This window comes from Bos indicus x Bos taurus, chromosome 14 (genome assembly GCF_003369695.1).
Source record: "Bos indicus x Bos taurus breed Angus x Brahman F1 hybrid chromosome 14, Bos_hybrid_MaternalHap_v2.0, whole genome shotgun sequence".
Classification (NCBI taxonomy): Eukaryota; Metazoa; Chordata; class Mammalia; order Artiodactyla; family Bovidae; genus Bos; species Bos indicus x Bos taurus.
The window spans coordinates 1,034,436-1,056,670 of record NC_040089.1 but is presented as its reverse complement, the minus strand read 5'-3'; the positions used below and the strand labels follow the sequence as shown (position 1 = coordinate 1,056,670).

General features: G+C 56.2%; 3 protein-coding genes across 5 annotated transcripts; all 3 read right to left on the bottom strand.

Moving 5' to 3' along the window:
- Nucleotides 1-249: 249 nt before the first annotated feature.
- On the bottom strand, nucleotides 250-7,423 carry PYCR3 (pyrroline-5-carboxylate reductase 3). Its single transcript, XM_027560580.1, has 6 exons — nucleotides 7,259-7,423; nucleotides 2,443-2,507; nucleotides 1,877-2,056; nucleotides 1,459-1,671; nucleotides 1,073-1,165; nucleotides 250-913 (listed from the first exon to the last, which is right to left on the bottom strand). Exons 1-6 carry the CDS (start codon nucleotides 7,389-7,391, stop codon nucleotides 635-637), a joined length of 963 nt encoding a protein of 320 aa, XP_027416381.1. The 5' UTR covers nucleotides 7,392-7,423; the 3' UTR covers nucleotides 250-634.
- Nucleotides 7,424-9,835: 2,412 nt separating this feature from the next.
- TSTA3 (tissue specific transplantation antigen P35B) lies at nucleotides 9,836-14,715 on the bottom strand. 2 transcript variants are annotated; one of them, XM_027560560.1, is made up of 11 exons: nucleotides 14,610-14,715; nucleotides 13,551-13,707; nucleotides 13,099-13,213; nucleotides 11,924-12,052; nucleotides 11,772-11,845; nucleotides 11,450-11,583; nucleotides 11,283-11,347; nucleotides 10,917-10,983; nucleotides 10,690-10,769; nucleotides 10,381-10,480; nucleotides 9,836-10,166 (listed from the first exon to the last, which is right to left on the bottom strand). In XM_027560560.1, exons 2-11 carry the CDS (start codon nucleotides 13,694-13,696, stop codon nucleotides 10,111-10,113), a joined length of 966 nt encoding a protein of 321 aa, XP_027416361.1. In that variant the 5' UTR covers nucleotides 13,697-13,707; nucleotides 14,610-14,715; the 3' UTR covers nucleotides 9,836-10,110. The 2 variants fall into 2 exon arrangements, with proteins under 2 accessions (XP_027416361.1, XP_027416362.1); XM_027560561.1 differs by lacking the exon at nucleotides 14,610-14,715 and adding an exon at nucleotides 14,446-14,603.
- Nucleotides 14,716-16,748: 2,033 nt separating this feature from the next.
- On the bottom strand, nucleotides 16,749-22,235 carry LOC113903904 (zinc finger protein 485-like). 2 transcript variants are annotated; one of them, XM_027560574.1, is made up of 4 exons: nucleotides 21,854-22,235; nucleotides 21,360-21,486; nucleotides 20,865-20,978; nucleotides 16,749-19,436 (listed from the first exon to the last, which is right to left on the bottom strand). In XM_027560574.1, the coding sequence occupies exons 1-4, from the start codon at nucleotides 21,884-21,886 to the stop codon at nucleotides 18,697-18,699; spliced, it is 1,014 nt and encodes a 337-aa protein (XP_027416375.1). In that variant the 5' UTR covers nucleotides 21,887-22,235; the 3' UTR covers nucleotides 16,749-18,696. The 2 variants fall into 2 exon arrangements, with proteins under 2 accessions (XP_027416375.1, XP_027416374.1); XM_027560573.1 differs by lacking the exon at nucleotides 21,854-22,235 and having other exon boundaries at nucleotides 21,360-21,847.

The window sequence follows — 22,235 nt, the reverse complement described above, 5'->3', positions numbered from 1 at the left end:
GAGAAGCGGGGAGGAACAGCAGTGGCCCCACAGGTGCCTCATGCAGACTGGCCACCTCAGGGCAGGGCTCCATCCAGCCTGGGCCCAGGGACTTTGTTGGCAGACACATTGCTGAGGGGGGTGATGGGAAACGGAGGGGAGCCCCGTCTGCACCACCTGCTCAAGTCTGAGCCCAGGGCCTTGCTGATGGCCCTCCAGGCACGGGGATTTCATTTTATCTACCTCCAGTGAAACATTGATCACTCCATGTTATAGGACAGCATCTTTATTTCCATTTTAAAGGTTAAAAAAAAAAGGTGAAGAAATGGACTCTGGCTGACCCTTCTAACTAGTACAAGGGCTGGGGTCAGACAAGCAGTGCCTGGCTGAGGGCCAGTGGGACACTGAGGCTGGAACTTAGGGAGGGGCTTGAGGCCAGGCGGCAGAGTGCAGGCGGCCGGTGGTCCATCAGCCCTGTTCACAGACGCCCCGCAGCTGGCAGGTGGCAGGAAGGGACTCCAGCACTTGGGCCTGTGTGGGATGGGGCGGTCCCCCAACAAAGGCTCCACGTTTCTGGTTTTCCTGGCTTGTTGGTCCCTTCACAGACATGTTCAGAACCAAATCCTGCAGAGGCCAGGCCACAGGAGCTTAGGGTCTAGGAACGGGCCACACTGCTGTGTTCCCTGTGGGCCAGGGCCCCTTCTCCCTGCAGGGCTTGCAGGACAGAGGGGACCTGAGCCACCACGGGGGAGGGGTTCCTGCTGAGCTCCCTGGCCCGGCAGGTGGCAGCCTCCACAGCGCTCATGGCTGTGGCCCGCAGCCCGCCTTGCTCCAGCACATGGAGCCCGTAGATGGTAGTGCCGCCCGGCGTGCACACGTCAGTCCGCAGCTGAGCTGGGTGCTGCCCCTTCTGCAGAAGCACCTTGGCCGTCCCCTGGGTAGAGGCATTGGGGTTAAGGGGGAAGGGGCGGTGCTGGCAGCCCGTCTGCAGCTCACCCCCCCAGCACCCCGTCTCAGCTCAGGCCGGCTGGCCGCCTCCCCATGCTGACCCTCCCCTTCCACACACTCCCCAGGCCGTGCAGCAGGGTCTCACCAGCAGGGTCTGGGCAGCAATGCGGTGGGCCAGGCCACTGGGCATGCCCATTTTGATGGCACCTTCGGCCAAGGCCTCGGAGAAGGCACACACCTGTAGCAGTGGGGGTGGGACGGGAGTCAAAGCTAGCCCTCCCTGGGACTCGGCACCCAGCCTGGAGAAGGCTGGGCACCTTTAGAACAAGGCCCAGGGCACCAGCCACCAGAGCCAAGGCCAGAGCCCAGTGGTCTGCCAAGAGGCTGGCCTCAAAGGCCCAGGAGGGCACTGACGGGGGGTGGGCACACAGGGGCAGCTGAGGACCACAGGCGGATCCCTGGGGGCAGGGGCTATTGCGGGGGCTTGGAAAGGCCCCACTTTGTGGAGGGAGGGCTGTCCACCACACTCACAAAGGCTACGCCGCTGCCGCTGAGGCCGGTATGGACGTCCACCTGGGCCTCAGGCACCTCCTCGCACTGCCCACAGGCCTCCAGCAGGGACCGCAGGAGCTGGGCCTCATAGCTCCCAGCGCAGCAGCCCCGCGCCATCACCATGGCACCCTCCTGGACGATGCAGGGCAGGTTGGGTGAGACCCTGAGCACCCGAGCCATCGGGGGCAGCAGCTGCCAGAGAGAGGCTGCGGTCAGTGAGGCCTCTGCCAGCCAGCGGAGAGACTCTGCTCCCCAACCCACACATGCTGGCTTCCGGAAGGGCCAGGCCTTGGCTGCAGCCAGTCTGGGATGGCCGGGGTGGGAAGTCGAGTCTGGTCAGCAGAGCCCAGCTTGGGATCAGCATCTCAGCCCCACCGCACCCTCAAGGGCCGCTCACCTTCTCCAGGGTGCTTAGGGACACCCCGGCGGCCACAGACACCAAGATGTGCTCAGCAGTGACGGCAGGAGCCACCTCCACCAGCACAGCCGGCAGGATGTGGGGTTTGGTGGCGAAGAAGACGAGGGAGCAGCTATGCAGCACCTCCAGGTTGGAGTGGGTGGTCTGGCAGCCCATGGCCTGCAGCAGGGATGCCAGAGCCAGGCCTGTCAGTGGGCATCCTCCAGACTGCAGCCCTGCTGCCGGCCCCCGCTGTGGACGGCTCTACTCCCAGTGGCCAGACCACCCGTCCCTGCTCAGGACCCGACCTCAGGTGGGCCCTGACGACAGCACGGCCTCAAGCCCTCTGAGCCCGTGAGTGCCCATGACGTTCCTGCCCACCCAGCACGCACACCCCTTTACCCAACCCTGGCGCTCCACAACCTTGACATTCCTTCTGGCTTTTGACCTCCCCTTCCCCAGTCCAGGCCATCTCAAAACTTTAACCAAGTAATCAGCACTTCCCTGGCCCCAAGGAGCGTCTGACGGCCAAGAGCCAAGAGCCACCTGGGAGCTGCCCGGCTCACCCGGAAACGGCAGAGGTTCCTGTCGGAGGGCGCGCTGGCCAGCACGTGCTCAGCTTCCACTTTTCCTGGAGGGAAAGGCAAAGAAGAGCCGGGGTGTCAGTGAGGAAGGCGGGGCGGTAGAGTGACCCAGCCAGGTCTGCAAGTCTCTGAGGCTCAGCCACACCTGGGCCATCCGGAGCCTCTCGAGGAAGCCAGGAGCTCAGCGGGGCAGCTCCACTCGGCCGAGACCAGACCAGACCACCAGCCTCACTTGATTCTACCCGGCAGTCATCGCCACCTACCTGCTGCCGCCGCCGAGTCCAGACACGTTGCTGGACACAGGGACCAGGAATTTGCGTTGTCTTGTGAGGACACGGATCCCAGGGACTGCTGCCTCTGGGAATGGGAAGGCTGGGGAGGGGGCATGGTGGGTACAGAGGCCCAGGAAGGGAGGGTGCGGGGTGAGGGTGAACCCTGGGAAGAGGGTGTGTTCATGGGTGTGTTTGTGCTGGGACATCCAAGCAGAGAATGCCTGGTTGGCAGAATACTCTACAGGTCAGATTTCTACAAGGTCTAACAAGAAGGCAGAAATGCACCCCACAACCTGGACAGATGGTGGCAGCCACCATGCGTTGCCTGCACTGTGTCAACACGAACTCTATGGAGCTGGGGGTAGCAGGTAACACTCCAAGTTTTACAAGTAAACAACTGAGGCCTGCAATAAACTGCTTTCTGATGATTTTCATCTCTCTAGACCTTGACATACCACTAAAGGCAAAAAGCTAGTCCATAATCACCACATAAAGATCCTAAATACTGTGGAGCACAATCAGGACAGCACCACCATTCCTGCTGTAGTTCATTTCAGTAGCTCAGTCACGTCCGACTCTGCAACCCCATGGACTGCAGCAGGCCAGGCCTCCCTGTCCATCACCAACTCCCGGACCTTGCTCAAACTCATGTCCATCGAGTCGGTGATGCCATCCAACCATCTCATCTTCTGTCGTCCCCTTCTCCTCCTGCCTTCAATCTTTCCCAGCATCAGGGTCTTTTCCAAGGAGGTTCTTCACATCAGGTGGCCAAAGTATTGCAGTTTCAGCTTCAGCATCAGTCCTTCTAATGAATATTCAGGACTAATTTCCTTTAGGATGGACAGGTTAGATCTCCTTGCAGTCCAAGGGACTCCGAAGAGTCTTCTCCAAAACCACAGTTCAAAAGCATCCATTCTTTGGTGCTCAACTTTCTTTATAGTCCAACTCTCACATCCATATATGACTACTGGAAAAACCATAGCTTTGACTAGATCGACCTTTGTTGGGAAAGTAATGTCTCTGTGTTTTAATATGCTGTCTAGGTTGGTCATAACTTTTCTTCCAAGGAGTAAGCGTCTTTTAATTTCATGGCTGCAGTCACCATCTGCTGTGATTTTAGAGCCCAAAAAAATAAAGTCTGTCATTGTTTCCATTGTTTCCCCATCCTTTTGCCATGAAGTGATGGGACCAGATGCCATGATCTTCTCAACCAATGATTTTGCCTGCCCCCAACACTGGCAGGGTCTGGAGACATTTTGGCTCTCACATCTGGGGATGTTACTGACCTCTCATGGGGAGAAGCCATGGAAGGGAGCTAAACACCCTACAATGTGAAGGATAGAGGATGATCCGGCTTCGAATGTGCAGTGCCGGATACCAGCAGTGCCGCTGGCAAACAAATCAAAAGAGTCGTAGGCTCAGAGCGGTCAGGCAACTCGACAGAGGCACAAGATCTCACTCTAAGCTAGGACTGTCCAAGAGAAACATCGCTCAACCCATACATGTCACTTTACAACTTCTAGTAGTCATATTAAACAATCAGGAAATAACAAATTTAATTATAATACATTTTATTTAAACTAAGGTAGCCAAAATGTATCCTTCCAACAGGTAATCAATATTAAAAATTACTAAGATTATTTTCTGTTTGTGTGCTGAATCTTCCAAACTTGGCGCATATGTTATTTTATGCACTCATAGTGGAATACCAGAGCACCTGACCTGCCTCCTGAGAAATGTGTATGCAGGTGAAGAAGCAACAGTTAAAACTGGACATGGAAAAAAAAGGGAAAAAAAAAAAAAAACTGGACATGGAACAACAGACTGGTTCCAAATAGGAAAAGGAGCACGTCAAGGCTGTATATTGTTACCCTGCTTATTTAACTTATATGCAGAGTACATCATGAGAAACACTGGGCTGGAAGAAGCACAAGCTGGAATCTAGATTGCCGGGAGAAATAACAATAACCTCAGATATGCAGATGACACCACTTTTAGAGCAAAAAGCAAAGAACTAAAAAGCCTCTTGATGAAAGTGAAAGAGGAGAGTGAAAAAGTTGGCTTAAAACTCAACATTCAGAAAACTAAGATCATGGCATCTGGTCCCATCACATCATGGCAAATAGATGGAGAAACAATGGAAACAGTGACAAACTTTGTTTTCTTGGGTTCCAAAATCACTGCATATGGTGACTGCAGCCATAAAATTAAAAGACATTTGTTGTTTGAAAGAAAAGCTATGACCAACCTAGACAACATATTAAAAAGCAGAGACATTACTTTCCCAACAAAGGTCCATCTACTCAAAACTATGGTTTTTCCAGTAGTCATGTATGGATGTGAGGGTCGGACTAAAAAGTAAGCTGAGAGCCCAAAAAGTGATGTTTTCAAACTGTGGTGTTGGAGAAGACTCTTGAGAGTCCTCTGGACTGCAAGGAGATCAAACCAGTCCATCCTAAAGGAAATCAGTCCTGAATATTCATTGGAAGGACTGATGCTGAGGCTGAAACTCCAATATTTTGGCCACCTGATACGAAGAACTGACTCAATGGAAAAGACCCTGATGCTGGGAAAGATTGAAGGTGGGAGAAGGGGACGACAGAGGGTGAGATGGTGGGATGGCATCACCGACTCGATGGACATGAGTTTGAGCAAGGTCCAGGAGTTGGTGACGGACAGGGAAGCCTGGTGTGCTGCAGTCCATGGGGTTGCAAAGAGTCAGACACAACTGAACTGATGCACTCACAGTTCAGTTCAGTTCAGTAGCTCAGTCGTGTCCGACTCTTTGTGACCCCATGAATCGCAGCACACCAGGCCTCCCTGTCCATCACCAACTCCCTGAGTTCACCCAAACTCACGTGCATCGATTCAGTGATGCCATCCAGCCATCTCATCCTCTGTCGTCCCCTTCTCCTCCTGCCCTCAATCCCTCCCAGCATAAGGGTCTTTTCCAATGAGTCAACTCTTTGCATGAGGTGGCCAAAGTATTGGAGTTTCAGCCTCAGCATCAGTCCTTCCAATGAACACCCAAGACTGGTCTCCTTTAGGATGGACTGGTTGGATCTCCTTGCAGTCCAAGGGACTCTCAAGAGTTTTCTCCAGCACCACAGTTCAAAAGCATCAATTCTTCGGTGCTCAGCTTTCTTCACAGTTCAATTCTCACATCCATAAATGACCACTGGAAAAACCATAGCCTTGACTAGATGGACCTTTGTTGGCAAAGTAATGTCTTTGCTTTTGCATATGCTATCTAGGTTACGTTCCTTCCAAGGAGTGTCTTTTAATTTCCTGGCTGCAATCACTATCTGCAGTGATTCTGGAGCCCAAAAAAAGTCTGTCACTGTTTCCATTGTTTCTCCATCTATTTCCCATGAAATGATGGGACCAGATGCCATGATCTTAGTTTTCTGAATGCTGAGCTTTAAGCCAACTTTTTCACTCTCCTCTTTCACTTTCATCAAGAAGCTTTTTAGTTCCTCTTCACTTTCTGCCATAAGGGTGGTGTCATCTCCATATCTGAGGTTATTGATATTTCTCCCGGCAATCTTGATTCCAGCTTGTGCTTCTTCCAGCCCAGCGTTTCTCATGATGTACTTTGCGTATAAATTAAATAAGCAGGGTGACAACATACAACCTTGACGTACTCCTTTTCCTATTTGGAACCAGTCTGTTGTTCCATGTCCAGTTCTAACTCTTTCATATAGATTTCTCAAGAGGCAGGTAAGGTGGTCTGGTATTCCCATCTCTAAGAATTTTCCACAGTTTATTGTGATCCACACAGTCAAAGGCTTTGGCATAGTCAACAAAGCAGAAATAGATGTTTTTCTGGAACTCTCTTGCTTTTTCCATGATTCAGCGGATGTTGGCAATTTGATCTCTGGTTCCTCTGCCTTTTGTAAAACCAGCTTGAACATCTGGAAGTTTACGGTTCACATACTGCTGAAGCCTGGCTTGGAGAATTTTGAGCATTACTTTACTAGCGTGTGAGATGAGTGCAATTGTGTGGTAGTTTGAGCATTCTTTGGCATTGCCTTTTTTGGAAACTGGAATGAAAACTGACCTTTTCCAGTCCTGTGGCCACTGCCGAGTTTTCCAAATTTGCTGGCATATTGAGTGCAGCACTTTCACAGAGTCATCTTTCAGGATTTGAAATAACTCAACTGGAATTCCATCACCTCCACTAGCTTTGTTCCTAGTGATGCTTTCTAACAGCGCATCCCAATTCCGACCTCCTCGCGGTTACCGTGCGGACGGCTGGCTCTGAGCCTCTCCACTATATCCCCTCCAGCCGCGCTCCCAGAGGAAAGAGAGTCCGGAAAGGCAGAGTCCGCGAGCCGTTCCGGCCCACGCCCGCTGGCGAGCTCCACCCTGGGGCCCCTGCGTCTAGGGCGCCGCGCTGCACTGGGATCCGCGGCGCAGGTGGGCACGGGACAGGTAAGCCCGCCCCTCCCACCTCAGGCCGGTCTCGGACGCCCGCTGGCCCCGAGCCCGGGGTCCCCAAGCGCCCTACGCCCGTGGCGTCCCACCTGCTTGGATGAGGCCCTGGGCGATGGCCTCCGCCATGCGGCCCGCGCCCACGAAGCCCACTCGCCTCCAGCCAGACTCCTCCGCCGCCGCCGCCATCACGCCGCTGCGCCGCGCCCCGCCCCACCCCCGCATTCAGCGGCGCCAATGGGCTGCGAGGGCCTCACCTGCGCTCGTCCACTGGCTGCGGAGACCTCACGCTCCGCCCTCGCCCGGGGTTTCCGTGAGGGAGGCGGGGCGTCGCGAGGGGCGGGGCGGGACGCCGCGCAAAGCCTCTGATACACAGGCCGGCTGCTGTACCTGAGTGCTCCACTGGTGTGTGAATTTCGCAAGTAGCAACTTGAGAGGGTCCATTTACAAGCGAAGGGTCGGAAAGGGTGGAGGCTGCTGTGGGATGGGGTCCCTCGCGGGGCCAATGGGAAAGCACTGATGGACACACCGGCCAGCAGAGCTTCCAGAAAGGGGCGGCTGAGCAGATTCTGATGAAACTCCTGGCAGCCAGAATCTGGACTTCCGCTTAGTACTGGCACAGATCAGGAGCTATCGAGAGGGATTCTGCCGGCCTCTGGCCGGTTTCTGGGTGGGAACAGCGCGTGCTGGTTCTGTTTGGAGCCTGTGAGCAGTCGGGTGTGGAGGACAGGGCTGCCTATTCCGGGCTTGTGGTCAGCTTTTCCCCAAGTTGTAGTGGGTCCGAGTGACAGCATAAAATTGACGCAGCCAGTGAAACGTGGGAGCAGCGGTCTGTGGCTTTGCTGTTAAAGAAGCTCCTCAGGCCAGCCTGGGTTTTGGTTTCTGAGAGCCTCTCAGGGAGCTATGTGTAGGTCCCCAGGAGAGAACTGACCTCTCTAGTTGGTTCTAAGGAAGAGTGTGTGTGGCTAGAGACAGGAAGCACATTTGAGACTGAGAGGGGGAGGGTGGGTGTGGGGTGTGCTTGTAATTTGATTGACCTAGGAAAAATAAGCTAAGACTGCAGTTTTTAAGATTGCATTTTAAAAACGTTTTGTTATTTTCTTTAAACTCTCCTTTAGCACGTTCTAAATTCTTCAGTGGGCTTACCAGATGGCTCAGTGGAAAGAATCTTCCTACAACACAGGAGATGCAGGTTCAATCCCAGGGTTGGCAAGATACCCTGGAGGAGGAAATGGCAACCCACTCCAGTATTCTTGCCTGGGAAATCCCATGGATAGAGGAGCCTCGCGGGCTCCATGGGGTCACAAAAAGAGTGAGACATGACTTAGCAACTAAAAAGTTCTTCAACAGTGAGAGTCCCTCACTTACTCAACACTGTCCCTTCAGTGAGAAGCCCCTGCTCTGGTGCTGGGAATGAAGCCCTCACAGCAGCAGAATGGACAGCCAAAGCCCTACCTGCAGACCTGCCCCTCTATGATACACACACCCCGCAAGGGACAGCTCAGGACATGCAACCACTGTTAGTGTCCTCCCAGGCACGTCCGGGCCTTTCTGCTCCTGCCCCCTTTCTCACTGGGCTGATCCAAGATCCATCTCAGGTGCCCATCTCCCTTAACCAGCAGACCCTTCATTAACAAATGGTTGGCACCCGGGAGATACACCATGAAGGCGAACCTGGTCCTGGAGCCCTGAGTCCTGTGGGTGAGGGAGGGGAGGAACTTCTGGAGAAGCAGGCCGGTGGGGTGGGCCTCAGAGAGGAATAACCATCTGGACAGAGACCTAGAAGGTAGGGAGGCACTGACACTATTGGGGAGAGTAATGGGGTGGTGACAAACGCAAGGTGTGCTCAGCCGGATGGGGCACAGAGGTCGGGACTGTGCCTAGCACGGGGGGGCAGCCAATGCTGCCCAGATACACAGAAGATGTCATGACTGTGTGGGCACACCAGTCACTGGTCCGCACTCATGAAGAGGGGATCTGAGAAGAGGGGGATCCCAGAGCCAGGGAAGGTGCCTGGGTCCTGAGGGAGGCAGTCCCGCTCCAGCCTGGAGGCTGGGCACCCACAGCACTGCCTGAACGGCCAGGGTGCCAGTGGGTCAACCCATCTAGATCTTCCTGTTGAGGAAGGTGCCACTCACCTCCCTGCCTGCCAGGCCCACTCCTGCATGACACCTGTCACTGTCCTCGGGAGAAGGACAGGCTGGGCCCCAGCACCGAAGCTGCCACATGAGGGCTAGGGAGCTGATGGGCCAGGTCAGGCTCCTCTCTGCTGGGGCCCCAGGGGAGCCTGAACCAGCAGACTGACACTCCTCTCAGATCCCTCTGTGCCCGCCTGGCCTATCCAAACCCAGACCTGGCCTCTTTCCCCAAAATCCTAGGAGGAAGCGGGGGAGACATGGGGAGTCTGGTTACCCAGGCCCACATGTGGCCGTGTGGAGAGGCTGGCTCTGGCCACCACACTGGGACCACTGCAGGTGCCCGGCACTTTGTCCCCACCAGCTGACAGCCCACCCTCTCCTGCCACCCGCCCACTCACCACTTCTCTGTGACTCCACCCACTGCCACCCTTCTGCCCCAGGGACAGTTGGTCACCATGGCCCAGCAGCTCTTGGGGGCTGGCCGGGCTCAGGAGGCAGTGCTGGGGTGGGGACGGGGGTGGCTGGCGCACAGGCCTGTGAAAATGCTCTTTATTGGCTCCCAGGGATTGGAAGCGGACACTCAGGGATGGAGTTGGGGAGCAGAGTGCTGGGCTTGGCTTCCCTGACGTGGACAGAGGCCCCACCAGACAGTCACTGAGGCCTGCCTCGGCAGACGGAGTGGAGCAGAGGCCAGCATCAGGAGGGCAGGCGGTGCCCCCGGCTCCTGGCAGGTTCTGAGAGTGGCTGCTGCTGGGCGCTGCCGGCCAGGCGCTGGGGAGGAGGTGGACCAGCTCCGGCCACAGGCTTCACTTCCGGGCCTGCTCGTAGTTGTCGGTAAACCAGGCACAGGTCTCCTTCACAGCTACAAAAGCGGGCAGATGAGGGCCAGGGCGGTCCTGACCTCCCCAGAAGGAGGATGGGGACCCAGGGAGTCCTGCCTCTGCGGTGAGGGCACGGAGGCCAAACCCGCGGAGCGTTCCCCCCAACTGGCACTGGGGAAGCTGAGGCCCGGGCAGGGGCAGTGGTGGCCCCCAGGAGAGGCCAGAAGGCCCTGAGGAACAGGGTGGGAGGCTCACCCTGCTTGAAGGGCGTGAACCGGAAGTCGGGCAGGTAGGCCCGCAGCTTGGCATTACTGGCCGTCTTCTTAAACTGCCCATCTGACTTGGTTGTATCAAACTGGGCACCTGGTCAAGGCCTCAGCACAAGGGGAAGCCCTGCTGCCCCCCACCTGCCCTTGAGCCTGGCCCAGCTTTCCCAGGAAGAGCCTCCAGAGCAGAGCAGCAATGCCCCCATCCCCCGGCCGCCAGGGTGAGTGCCATGGGGGCACCAGGGCACAGTCTTCTGCAGGGAGGCCCGAGGCACCCCAGCCTCCAACCAAAGGATACGGTGACCTCCCCGTGGAAGTCCATGGCCTCCACCACGGCCTCAGCTGCCTCCTGGACGGACACCTCGTCCTCCTCGCCCACTGTGGGGAGCCAGGGGCCAAAGGCCAGGTCAGGCCCCCGCTGCCCGGCCCCCAGAAGCCTCCTCCCTGCTCGGCGGCTCCGGGGACAGACAGGGTCCCGCCCAGCTGGTGGGGGTGGGGGTGGGGGTGGAGCTGCTGGGCGCCCACCTGACAGGATGATGGGCTCCACCTCATCGTACTCCCGCAGGGCCCAGATAAAGAGCCGGGCCAGGTCCTGCCGGTCAGACGTCCGGGGTCAGAGGCCACCAGTGACAGCCCACAGGCGCATGTCCCCTCTCCAGCCCAGGTCCCTCCCTTTGGGCAGTGGCCGGCCAGCTGTGCCCCAACTCCCTCCAGATGAGCTCAGAGCTACCCCAGTGACTCTCTCAGGGACAGGAACCTACAGGGCCCCAGCGAGGATGGGGGCAGCCTGGACTCCCACCCTTTCCCAGGCTCCCTCCCGCCTGCCCACGGCCAGCTCAGCGGCCCCGGGAGATGTTCTAGGGGACAGCCGTGCCCCTCTGCGGCACCGACCAGTGAGTAGATGAACTGCCTCCGGGGCCTCCCCGTGCCCCACACCGTCAAGGCTGAGCCACTGCCTGTGGGTCAGGAGGGCAAGTGTCAGAGGGGCTGTGGCAGCATCAGCTGTCCCCTCTCCCCGGGCTGCGCCCCAGGGGCCCCCGTGGGCGGCGGGCACTCACTCTTGGCCAGGTGCACCTTGTGGATGAGGCCAGGCAGTACGTGGCCGTCCTCGATACTGAAGTTGTCGTGGGGCCCGAAGACGTTGGTGGGGATGACAGCGGTGAAGGTGCAGCCGTGCTGCTGGAAGTAGGCCCTGCGGCGGCACAGCGTCCCCTCTGGCCCTCACCCTGGGGCCACTGGTCCGCCCCACCCCGAGTCCCACACCCCAGCCAAGGTCTGGGAGCCCTGCTGGGCCGCCCCCTGGGCCCACCCACCGCGGGGCACCAGGGCCCCCTTCCCCAGCCTTGACTGGCCTCCGCCCAGGGGGCGCAGGAGGAGGACCTGTTCTGCACGTCGATCATCCTCTTGGCATAAGAGTAGCCAAAATTGCTGCTGTGCGGCGGCCCGTTGTGAATCTGGGGGAGCAGAGGACCCGCTGCTTCTCAGCCCCGCCCCCAGGCCAGGCCCCACCCTGCCCAGGCTCCTCCCCTCACCATGGTCTCATCGATAGGGTAGGTGGTCTTATCTGGGAAGATGCAGGTGGACAGGCAGGAGACCACCTTGCGCACGCCCACCTCGAAGGCCGAGTGTAGCACATTATCATTGATGTGTATGTTTTTCCTCTGTGGGGTGGAGGGGGTGGGGGCGGTGGGAAGCAGGGATCAGGCCCCTCCAGGCACAGTCCAAAGCCTCACCTGCTCCTCCAGGGACTGAAGTAGGACGCACCCTGGAGGCCGCATCTGAGCCTGAGTTCCAACTGCTCCCAGGGCCCACCCCCAGGACTGAAGGAGGATCTAGGCCTGCCTCCCCTGAGGCTGCGGGAGGACCTCGGAGGAGAGGGCTACACCCCAAGCTCAGGGCTGAGCCCCACCCTCTGGGGCTGCTGAGGTGGTGCAGGAGCCCAGGGGGCCCAATCTGGCCCTGAGGCAGGAAGGGAAGATGGGGCCCTTCCACACCCCCAACCCAGGAGCTCACCCCTGGCTCTACTGCTCAGTAGCAGTGAAGCCTTGGCCAGCCACATCCCTCCTAGGGCCTCACTTCCCTCTCTGAGAACATGAGCTGGCCGGGGCATTTGGGTGGTCTGGGGAGAGGGGAGAGGTGGTGGTCAGGCAGCCTCCTGGGAAGGCTGTCACTGAGACGAGGAGGACAGACGCCCGTGCAGAATCTGGTCTAAGCTTCCACCATCCCAGGCCCAAAGCAGGGCTGAACCACACCAAGGCCAGTGGCAGAGACATGGACAGCCCTCATGGGCAAAGCCTGGCAGGGGCAGGGCCCTGGGAGAGCCCAGCTTACACCTCAGCAGCCCAGGGTGCACCCCAGGCTCAGTGCAGCTGGACCTCCTGGGAGCAGGGGCATCTGGAGGCCCAGGAGGCAGGAAGCAGGTAGGGCAGGGTCACACGGCAAATGCTGGCTTCTCTCAGCTCACCCAAACCCCATTTACCTCTTGGGCTTTCCCTACTGGGCCAAATGTCCCCCAGCCTACCTGTGTGCCCCTCTGCCTACAGCCCAAGTGTAGGGCACTGGGGGCCCTCAGGGCTGCCCCCCCGGCTGGGCCAAGCCCTGACCCTCAGGAGCTTCGTGAAGCCAGAACAAGAACTTGGGAAGCTGGCCAAAAAGTCCCCAAAATCCAGGATCCTGGCTCCCAGTGCTCACTGGGGCTCTCCCTTACCCAGAAGTCCAAATTGTATTTGATATTCCGGAACAGGCCCCCCACCATTGCAGCAAGATGGATGACGTGTGTGGGCTGGACCTGTTGAAACAGCGCTCGGGTCTGTGCAGCATCCCTGTGGGGAAGCCAGGCCATCAGGGGCTGCTTGGAAGCCCAAGGGAACGAGCGTCTTGGCTCAAGGCACTGGGGGCAGGAGCCAGGCAGGGCCAAAGGTGGGAGGGGCTGCCAAAAGGGAAAGTGGCCAGGCCAGGCCCTGGCAGGTAGGAGAGTGTGGGCTTCCAGGAAGAGAAAGGAGGAAGTTTGCCCAGGAGCAAAGCTGTGCACACCCCGGCCAGGCCAGCCACCTGGCAGGGAGGGCCCGGATGCGAGGCCCCGCCAGGGACAGGGCTGGCCCGGAGCACTCAGTCTGGAGAGGGCACAGTAGGGGGTGCTCCAGGGATGGGCGGACTCACGTGAGATCGGCATCCTTGGAGGAGACAAACACCCAGTCCTCTCCGGGCAGCCTGGCCCCATCTTCTACCACCTTCTGGATGGCTCTGCCCACCAGCCCTGAGCCCCCAGTCACTAGGATCCGCCTGGTCCCCCGAGGATCACCCATGGTGGCTACACCTGTAGGGCCAAATGGTGTGAGGCTGAGGCCATTGCTCCCATCCCACAGAACCCCACTCCCCTGAGCTGCCCCAGCCCAGGGTCACTGCCCCTAGCACTGGGGCACAGTATGAGGTCACTAGGCCAGGGAGACTGCCTGCTGGGGACCAGGCAGACCCAGCTAGCCTGAGCCATCCGCTCCTCTCAGCTCTGTTCCCCAGGGAGCCCTGTGCCTACCACTCAGCCCAGAGAACCAGGCTCTGCCCTGTGGGCCCAACCCTGACCCCCACTGGGCCAAGAAAGAGAATATTTGGCTCCTCTCTGGCTCACAAGAAGGGAGGCAGCCAACTTTGGGTCTGGGGCTTTCTGGCCAAAGTCCATATGCTACTGACTGCGGGAAGGGGCGGCGGCTGTGTTTGCAGCCCAGTGCCCACTCCAGCTAGCTTTGGAAAGCTTGGTTCCTTCTGGGCAGGCAGAGCTTCTGGCTACCTGGAGAAATGGACAGGCTTCAGGGCGCCACCACCTCGTAGGAACCTATCCTGGGGGCTGGAAATCTGCTCGGGCAGCTACCGGAGGACTTTGAACTCCCCGATGCAGAGCCCGACGGGCAGCCCGGACCAGAGGGGGCCCTTCCCGGACATTCTGCTGCTCCTGATGGCACGGGCAGTGTAGCAGCAGGCCCTGGGGTAGACGCTACCGCGGCCGGGCCCCTCCCACGTTTCCCCAGGCGCTTCCCAAGCCCTCCACCCCTGGACCCACCTCTGAGCCCATTCGCACAGTGCAGTTGGGCCCCCTTCCGTGCTTCCTGGTCCCTCCCACGCCCCCAGTTCCCGGCACCCTTCAGACATTTCTGATTGTCACGGGGCACCCAAGGTCCAAGACCCAGATCGCCATGCCACAGCGCCCCTCGCCTTCTTACCCACCTGCCCGCAGGGCCGCTTCCGGCGCCGGCTGAGTGCCCAGCCACGCGCCGGGGCCAGGTGGAGTGGGCAGGACCAGGTCGGCCCTCCCGCGGCACTCTGGGAAGTGGAGTCCTCGAGGGCCGCCCCGGGAGCTGCTGGGACATGAAGTCCAGGGCCGCGCAGTAGCCTGGGAAATGTAGTTCCCGTCGGCTCCGCCTCCCCTAGGCCGATCACTGCTAGCCCCTAACCCAGACGGTGCCGGCGTTGGGGCGGTGGGAGAGGACGCGAGGCTGCGCATCTCCGAAAGCCCGCAGGCTCTGGACGGAGGAGTAGCAGCAAGGCCAAAGAATATTCTGAAAACGGAGGAGCTGCAGCTGCTCGGTGCTTTCCTAGGGTAAAAACTGCATTTGTGAGAAGCAACTGCAACAGTTACTGTATTCAGGACACTATATAAAAATATACTTTAATAAATACATTAAAAAGACAAACACATTTCACGAGATTATTAATAGCAGGAGATAGCTTGGGGGCCACTGTTGTAGTTCAGGTAATAAGGACTCAGAAGTTTACTGACTGAAGCAACATCAAGTTGGAAGAATTAAGAGGATTCCTGCTTCATTGGCTAGGCAAGCTAAGGGAGGAAGTTAGGTACAAGGCCTGGTGTGATGGTTGGTGTCAACTGGTTATGTGTCAGCTTGGCGAGGCTGTAGCATGCAGTGATTCACACACAAATCTAGATGCTGCCAGTGAAGATACTTCATAGACAGTAGCATCTTAGATCAGGTGACTTGAAGAAAACTAGACTTTCCTTGATAATGTGGGTCTCATTCATTCAGGAGGCTTCCCAGGTGGCATAGTGGTAAAGAATCCACCTGCCAATTTAGGAGGCACAGCTTTGATTCCTGAGTCGGGAAGATCCCCTAGAGTAGGAAATGGCAACCCACTCCAGTATTCTTGCATAGGAAATCTCACGGACAGAGGAGCCTGGTAGGCTACAGTCCAGGGGGTCGCAAAGAGCCGGACACAACTGAGTGAGCACATCCATTCAGTTGAGAAGCCTTAAGAGCAAAATTGAAGTTTCACTGAAGGAGAAGACATTCTACTTCAAGACTGGAGAGTTCCTGCCTAAGAGTTCTAGCCTGCCAGCCTGTCCTACAGACTTCAGACTTGCCAGCCCCACAATCATGTAAGTCAGTCCTTCAAAATACATCTATATCTACCTATCTATATATACATATATGTATTTGTTATATACAGTTTGCGTTTCTGTCTAGGGCACTGTAAGTATGGTGAATAGAGTTTTCATCAATGGAAGTATAGAGCTGGAATAAAAGCAACTGTAAACTAAATCCAGCAGCATAGTAAAAGGATTATACACATGATTAAGTGGGATTTATTTCTGCAATGCAAGGGATGGTTAAATTAAAAAAAAATAATCAAATACACCACGTTCATAGAACAAAGAAAAAAATGATCTCAGCTGAGGCAGATAAAGCATTTGATAAAGTCTAACACCCTTTCATGATAAGAACACTCAACAAACCAGGAACAGAAGAGAACTTCCTCAACTTAATCAAGGGCATTTATGAAAAATCCACAGCTAACATCACACTCCTTTAACATCCCCAAAGAAATCATTCCTGAATATTCATTGGAAGGACTGATGCTGAAACTCCAATACTTTGGCCACCTGATGCAAAGAACCAACTCATTGGAAAAGACCCTGATGCTGGGAAAGACTGAAGTCAGGAGGAGAAGGGGACGACAGAGGATGAGATGGTTGGATGGCATGACCAACTCGATGGACATAAGTTTGAGCAAGCTCTGGGAGATGGTGAAGTACAGGGAAGCCTGATGTGCTGCAGTCCATGGGGTCGCAAAGAATTGGACACAACTGAACGACTGAAGAACCACGTCATACTCAATGAATGAAAACTAAAAGCTTTCCCCTTAAAAGGTAAGAAATTAAACAAGAATGTTCACTTTTGCCACTTCTGCTCAAAATTATACTGGAAGTTCTGGCCTGAGTGACTGGGCAAGAAAAAGAAAAACAAGGCACCCAGACTGGCAGCCCCACTGTGACTTCCTACAACGGATCCTGGGAAGTGCTGCAAACAGAAGCGGAGGCACTTTTACAGAAAGAAAGGGATGGACTCAGGATGGGCTGAAACAAGATATGTTCATTACAATCCACCCCTTGACGACTCAATATCCACATCAGTACATTTTCTCAAAAAGCAGTTTCAAAGCTTCCATCCATCCATTCCAACATGTAATTATTACATAGCTCTGAAGCTGGTCCCTCCTCCCCACCAAAGGAACATCATCAGAGTCTCTTCATTAATGTATCCTGTTTCATCCAGCGTTTCTGAGCCATGTCTTCTTGATCTCTGACAAGACTCCATCATATTTTTTGCATCTAATGAACCTAATTTGAATTTAACTATTGCTATCACACCCTAGGAAAAAAGAGGTAAAGGGAAAAGAAAGAAAATAAGCTTTAGAATTTGACTCTAGGACTTCCCTGGCAGCCCAGTGGTTAAGACTCTGGACTTCCACTACAGGGGGCTCAGGGAACTAAGATCCTACACTCCCCGAGGCACAAATAAAGAAAATATGGTGACACATAAAGGAAATAAATATGGAAAGAGCTGCAGTCTTTGTTAATTAAAGTCTGGGGCAAGCTTATTTTTTTCCTGTTGGTGATCTTCTTTTTCCTGTTTGTGGTCCAGTCATTTCATGAAACTTCATGTTCTGTTTTTTCTTTTGCTCACGATCAGGTCTTTCAGTGTCAAGACCAGGCACTCCTTTAGTTCAGGAAGGTTTTCTTCTGCTACAGCTTTAAATCTAGATGGTCTGGGTGAAACGCTGTGGGTTAACACCCAAATCCCCCTTTTTCATTGTCCGTTTACCAGGTTCCTTTGAGTCAAAATAAAACTTCTGGTTATATTTTTCTCTATTTTATTTTGGCTGCACTGCACATAATGTGGGATCTTAGTTCCCTGACCAGGGATCAAACCCATACCCCCTACAATGGAAGCCTGCAGTCTTAACCACTAGACTGTCATGGAAGTCCCATGTTTTACTTTATGTTTATATAGCTGTACATTTCCTCAAATGATCATGTATTGCTTCTGTAATTAAGTTATTTAATCTGCCTACAGGAAAATGGCTGAGCACGTTTAGTTTCACTAGACATGTGACACTCAGCCTCTAAACAGTGAAAGGAATGCCAAGAGTTCAGTGGATGGTCACAAAGGCACGGCCTTCCCCTGCCCGCCCCCTGATGCGTGGGCAGTGCTTGCCAACTAACCTCCCTATAGATATCCTGTGTTTCGTGACCACTGGCCTCTTTTATATCTGTTTTCTCTATTTCCACCATGTGTTTTAAGTTTTTAATGTTATTATTGTATAGAAAACATTCATACTATGCAAACATATTCTCTATGGAAGAACTGGCTGGAAAAAAGAACAGTACAAGCGACATGCACGCTCTTAATGTTTCATATGGCCTGACTCAAGCAGAGCTGGCATGCAGGAAGGTGAAGCTGAGCCAGCAAACCCACAGGGCCAACAGCAAGGGCTGAGCTGCCCCAAATGGAACACTCACATCCTGCTCAACAAATCAGCATCTGAAAACAACCAGCCAGGACCAAACGATGACCAGAGTTACATGATCTTCTCCTGGTGTTCAGGGCTGCTGTGTGATGGAAGATTGATTATCCAAAAGTTCGGTAGCCCATCTGGATTTCAAAGGCATTTAGAACCCACCTATGATGCAAATAAACCAAAGACCTACATTTTAAATTTCAGAAATAAAATCTGGATGCACCTGAAAATAGTAACTTTCAAAGCATCAATTTGTCCACAGACGTCTCACAGCTACACTGAATCCAGCAGGCTGCCAGGTCGTGGTGGCTGGGGCAGGCAGGCCTGGGCTACCCCTTGTTGTGGGAAGGACCTGAAATGCACACGTCGATCTCCGGTGGAGAAACAATCCAGTCCCTCGTGCTGGTCTCGCTCTGCGCGGTGCCACGTGCTGAGGACATCCTTCTGGGGCCCTCCTTGCAGCAGCAGCCAGCCCTAAGCTCCCCCTGCCAGCGGCTACTTAGCTTACAGAGATCCACGCCGCCTGGCTGCACAGGTGCGATTTCTGATGAGTCCGAAAGCTGGACTTCCAGATGAAGCTCTTCCCGCACTTTGAGCACCGGAACGGCCTCTCTCGGGTGTGGATCCGCTGGTGCTGGGCGAGGAGAGTGCTGTAACTGAAGGGCTTCCCGCACCACTGGCACCCGAAAGGCTTCTCGCCGCTGTGGACGCGCTGGTGGCGGTGCAGCGTGGAGAGACGTGTGAAGGCACGGCCGCACTGCCCGCAGGTGTGCGGCTTCTGGCCAGCGTGTGCGCTGCGGTGCTGTGCCAGGTGCGAGCGCTGGCTGAACGCGCGGCCGCACTCCCCGCACGCGTGCGGCTTCTCGCCGCTGTGCGTGGCCCGGTGTCTCACCAGACGCGAGAGGTATCGGAAGGTCTTGGCGCACGTTTCGCACCTGTGGGCTGCCTGCCCTTTAGCGTTTGTCTCGCGGCTACAGAAAAGCTCGGGTCCCCATTTACCGCCTTTCCGGGCCCCTTCTCCTTTGGAGATGGTCCAAAAGGTTCCATGTGATGGTCTCTCCTGGATAAGGAAGTTCTCCAGGCTCCCTAGCCTGCCCTCCTGCAGAGCGGCTTCTTTGCAGACTGCTTTTGGAGGCTCACCCCTGAAGAAGCTTCCAGATGCTCCTCCTGGAGGCTCTGCAGCTGGAGTCATTTTCACCCTTGCAGTCACATGTTTACACAAAGACCCCTGGGTGGAATCTGAAAGAGAAAGGGCCCACGTGTTACCCTGTTTGAGAAGGTCCACCTGGGCCCCTACTCTGTGCCTGCAAGTATCAACCACCTGCTGGCCCTCTCCACGAGGTGTCTCACGGGTGAGTCCAGGCTCACTGGCTGTGCGCCCACCTCCTTCATGGACCTTCCCCTCACATGTCCCAACTTTTTCTTGCCACCTTTTTCTAGTTGAAGTCTGTAGCTGACGCTACAAGCACCGTACACCAAGCCCCCGCCTCCCTGGCATTCCTGCCCTGCTGCAGCAGACAGCTCTGAGAGCTCTGCCTGCCAGCATCCTCTGGGACAGGCATGCCTCTGTCTTAGCCGAGGTCTGCACTTCCAGCCCAGGCTGCAGACAGGTACCGCCCCAGGGGCAGGGACCAAGGATAAGTGTCCCCCTCCCTCGCTCTGATGGACAATCCCAGATGCCTCCTGCAGCCTCTCAGTGGTCATGGTCCTGGAGCTGTGGTGCTCCACACGCTGGCAGTGGCAGCTCTGTACTGACTTCTCTCCTCTCTCTCTTCCTGCTCTCTCTTGCCTGCTTCCAGAAATTACTGCCTGCCAAATACATATCTATACCTGAAACTCTAAGGCTCTACACTCAGGAAACCCAAAGGACTAGAACTGACCCTCAGGAAGGGTTTCTGGGATGATGCCCTAACTGCTCAGACGTCCACAGGCGTCCAGTGCGGGGATGAGGTGTCAGAGTTGGACTGCAGGACACCCAGTGAGTGTGCAGAGAGGTGAAGAACTGGGTGGTATGAGGAGCTCCCTATATTTGGTGTCAGAAGTGATGCTGTGAGAACAGACGTTCCTGTTTAAGGGTAGGTGGGCAGACACTTCCAGATCGTGCCAAGGTCACCAGGGGCCACTGCTACCCGTGGCCAGCAGCAGTTCTGGGAGGCGGGATGTCTGGCTTGACAGATGTTAAGTGTTCTGGATCTCAAACTTATGCCAAGGGCATTATTTGGAACCTGAGACCCACGATGCTGAGAACCAGCCCCAATTTTCACAACTTGAGCCAAGAGCCTCCCCCCAGCTCTGGCTGGTTTGGTTGGGTTTTCAGTTCCTTGTAACTGAGGGTTCTGATAACTCATCCCATGGGGCTGTTGGGGGAGAAAGTGAGGCACAATTTGTTAAGCATCTGGCATGGTGCTGGACTCCCAGAAAATTGTCCTCAATCTTCAATGAAGGGGAAGGGCAACAATCACAGTCTTTACCCCTTCACCGCTAACTGGCTGCCTGTTTTCAATTGATGGGCGTCCATGTGCCTGGGTAAGGACACCAAGGGACAAGCCAACGAAAGTGCACTTTGTGACTGTGTGACTGTCCTTCTATCCGGCTGTTCACAACACTGGCTGTGTATGGTGAGTGCAAATACTGAACAACCGGAGGCCTGTGGCTCCCCTCACTCACCCATGCCGGCATTTCCCGAAGTCTCTGCTTCCTGGGCCCCCAGCAGGTCTGAGCCCCAGGGCTCCCTTCCTTGCTCCAGTTGGGAGATGAGATCTGGCTTGGATTCTGGAACTCCTGCCCGAGAGGAGAGAGGAAATGGGTGAAGTGCTAGGGCATGCTTGGCTTCCCACTCCAGAGGCAGTCTGGGACTTGGGGGTTAGCTGGCCCTACCATGCAGGCTCTGAAACATGGAGTCTCCCCAGGAGGTTGAGGTGGGTGGGGAGCAGGGCAGGGATAAGGACTCAACAGAGGCCCGCCTCTGTGAGAGACGAGGACACCTCTAGTCTCCAGGCAGCCCCGGGGACGGGTCCAGAGACCCCACCTGTCACCTGGGAGCAGAATGTCCCACCTCTGGTCCCAGAGTCACAACCAGCCTGGCCCCTCCGAGATCCCACCTTAGCTCTGAGGGGGGCTGGGGGTGGGGAGGAGGGAAGGGCTGCGGCTGAATCACCTCACCCAGAGAGACCAGGTTCCTGTAAGTCTCCAGCATCACGTCTCTATACAGGGTCCTCTGCCCAGCATCCAGACGCGCCCCTTCTTCCTGGGTGAAGTGCACAGCCACGTCCCCAAAAGTCAGGAGGCCCTGAAACAACACTGGTTCTGCCCATGGAGTCAGCACATCAGGATTCAAGGCAGAGGAGGCAGATGGCTCACCAGCAGGCATGTGGGACCCCTGGACTCCATCTCAAGGTACCCTGCTTGCCAGGGAACCCGTAATGACAACCGTCAACCCAACCTATCCATACCCCAACCTGCTCAGTACCGCCTTTCCTGATGAGTGTCCCGCAGCCTCCGGAACGCCCTGGGGAACAACGCGGAGGGGCAAGGGAAGCCCCTGTGAGGCCCCGTCCTGGAGAGGACCTGGGACTCAGGGTCCCAAGTGAAGCGGGCTCCGAGGAAAGATCTTCTGGGAGGCAAGGAGCCCAGGTCCCGGGGGCAGGAGCGCTCACCTGGGGCCAGGCGGCCGGGGGGCTGCCCGCCATGCCGGCTCCCCGTTCCCCCGCGGCGAGGGCAGCGGCGGCGGCAGGGCGGCCTGCAGACAGGAGAGAAGGCTGGGGACGGCGGCGGGCCCGGAGCTCCGGACCCAGCCCCAGCCCTGCAGCGGCTCCAGCTCGCAGGCCGGCCGGGACAGGGGCCTCGCGAGGACGCAGAGGCTCTGCGTTAAGGTGACCACCCGGGCGCGCTGGTCAACCATAATAGAGCAGGGTAGCTGGGTGGGCGTCGCACAGGCAGACGGGAGAAGCCGGCTCAAGCCCTGTCCCGCCCGCCTGCGGCGAGGCTACAGCTCCAGGTCCGCTCCGCACTCCGAAGCTCCCCGAAGCTCCCCGCTCG

Bases quoted from the DNA above. Each gene is read 5' to 3' on its own strand.
- PYCR3 (XM_027560580.1), bottom strand. From the start codon at position 7,391: ATGCGGGGGTGGGGCGGGGCGCGGCGCAGCGGCGTGATGGCGGCGGCG. The intron at 2,508-7,258 runs GTGGGACGCCAC...CTTTCCCTCCAG, and splicing joins CCAGGGCCTCATCCAAGCAG to GAAAAGTGGAAGCTGAGCAC. The intron at 1,166-1,458 runs GTGAGTGTGGTG...CCACTGCTACAG, and splicing joins GCGGCAGCGGCGTAGCCTTT to GTGTGTGCCTTCTCCGAGGC.
- TSTA3 (XM_027560560.1), bottom strand. From the start codon at position 13,696: ATGGGTGATCCTCGGGGGACCAGGCGGATCCTAGTGACTGGGGGCTCA. The intron at 13,214-13,550 runs GTGAGTCCGCCC...GCTTCCCCACAG, and splicing joins TCCAAGGATGCCGATCTCAC to GGATGCTGCACAGACCCGAG. The intron at 11,584-11,771 runs GTCCTCCTCCTG...GTGCCGCCGCAG, and splicing joins ATGATCGACGTGCAGAACAG to GGCCTACTTCCAGCAGCACG.
- LOC113903904 (XM_027560573.1), bottom strand. From the start codon at position 21,567: ATGCCTGCTGGTGAGCCATCTGCCTCCTCTGCCTTGAATCCTGATGTG. The intron at 20,979-21,359 runs GTGAGGTGATTC...CCTCTCGGGCAG, and splicing joins CAGGAACCTGGTCTCTCTGG to GAGTTCCAGAATCCAAGCCA. The intron at 19,437-20,864 runs GTGAGTGAGGGG...TTTCTCTTTCAG, and splicing joins TTCGGGAAATGCCGGCATGG to ATTCCACCCAGGGGTCTTTG.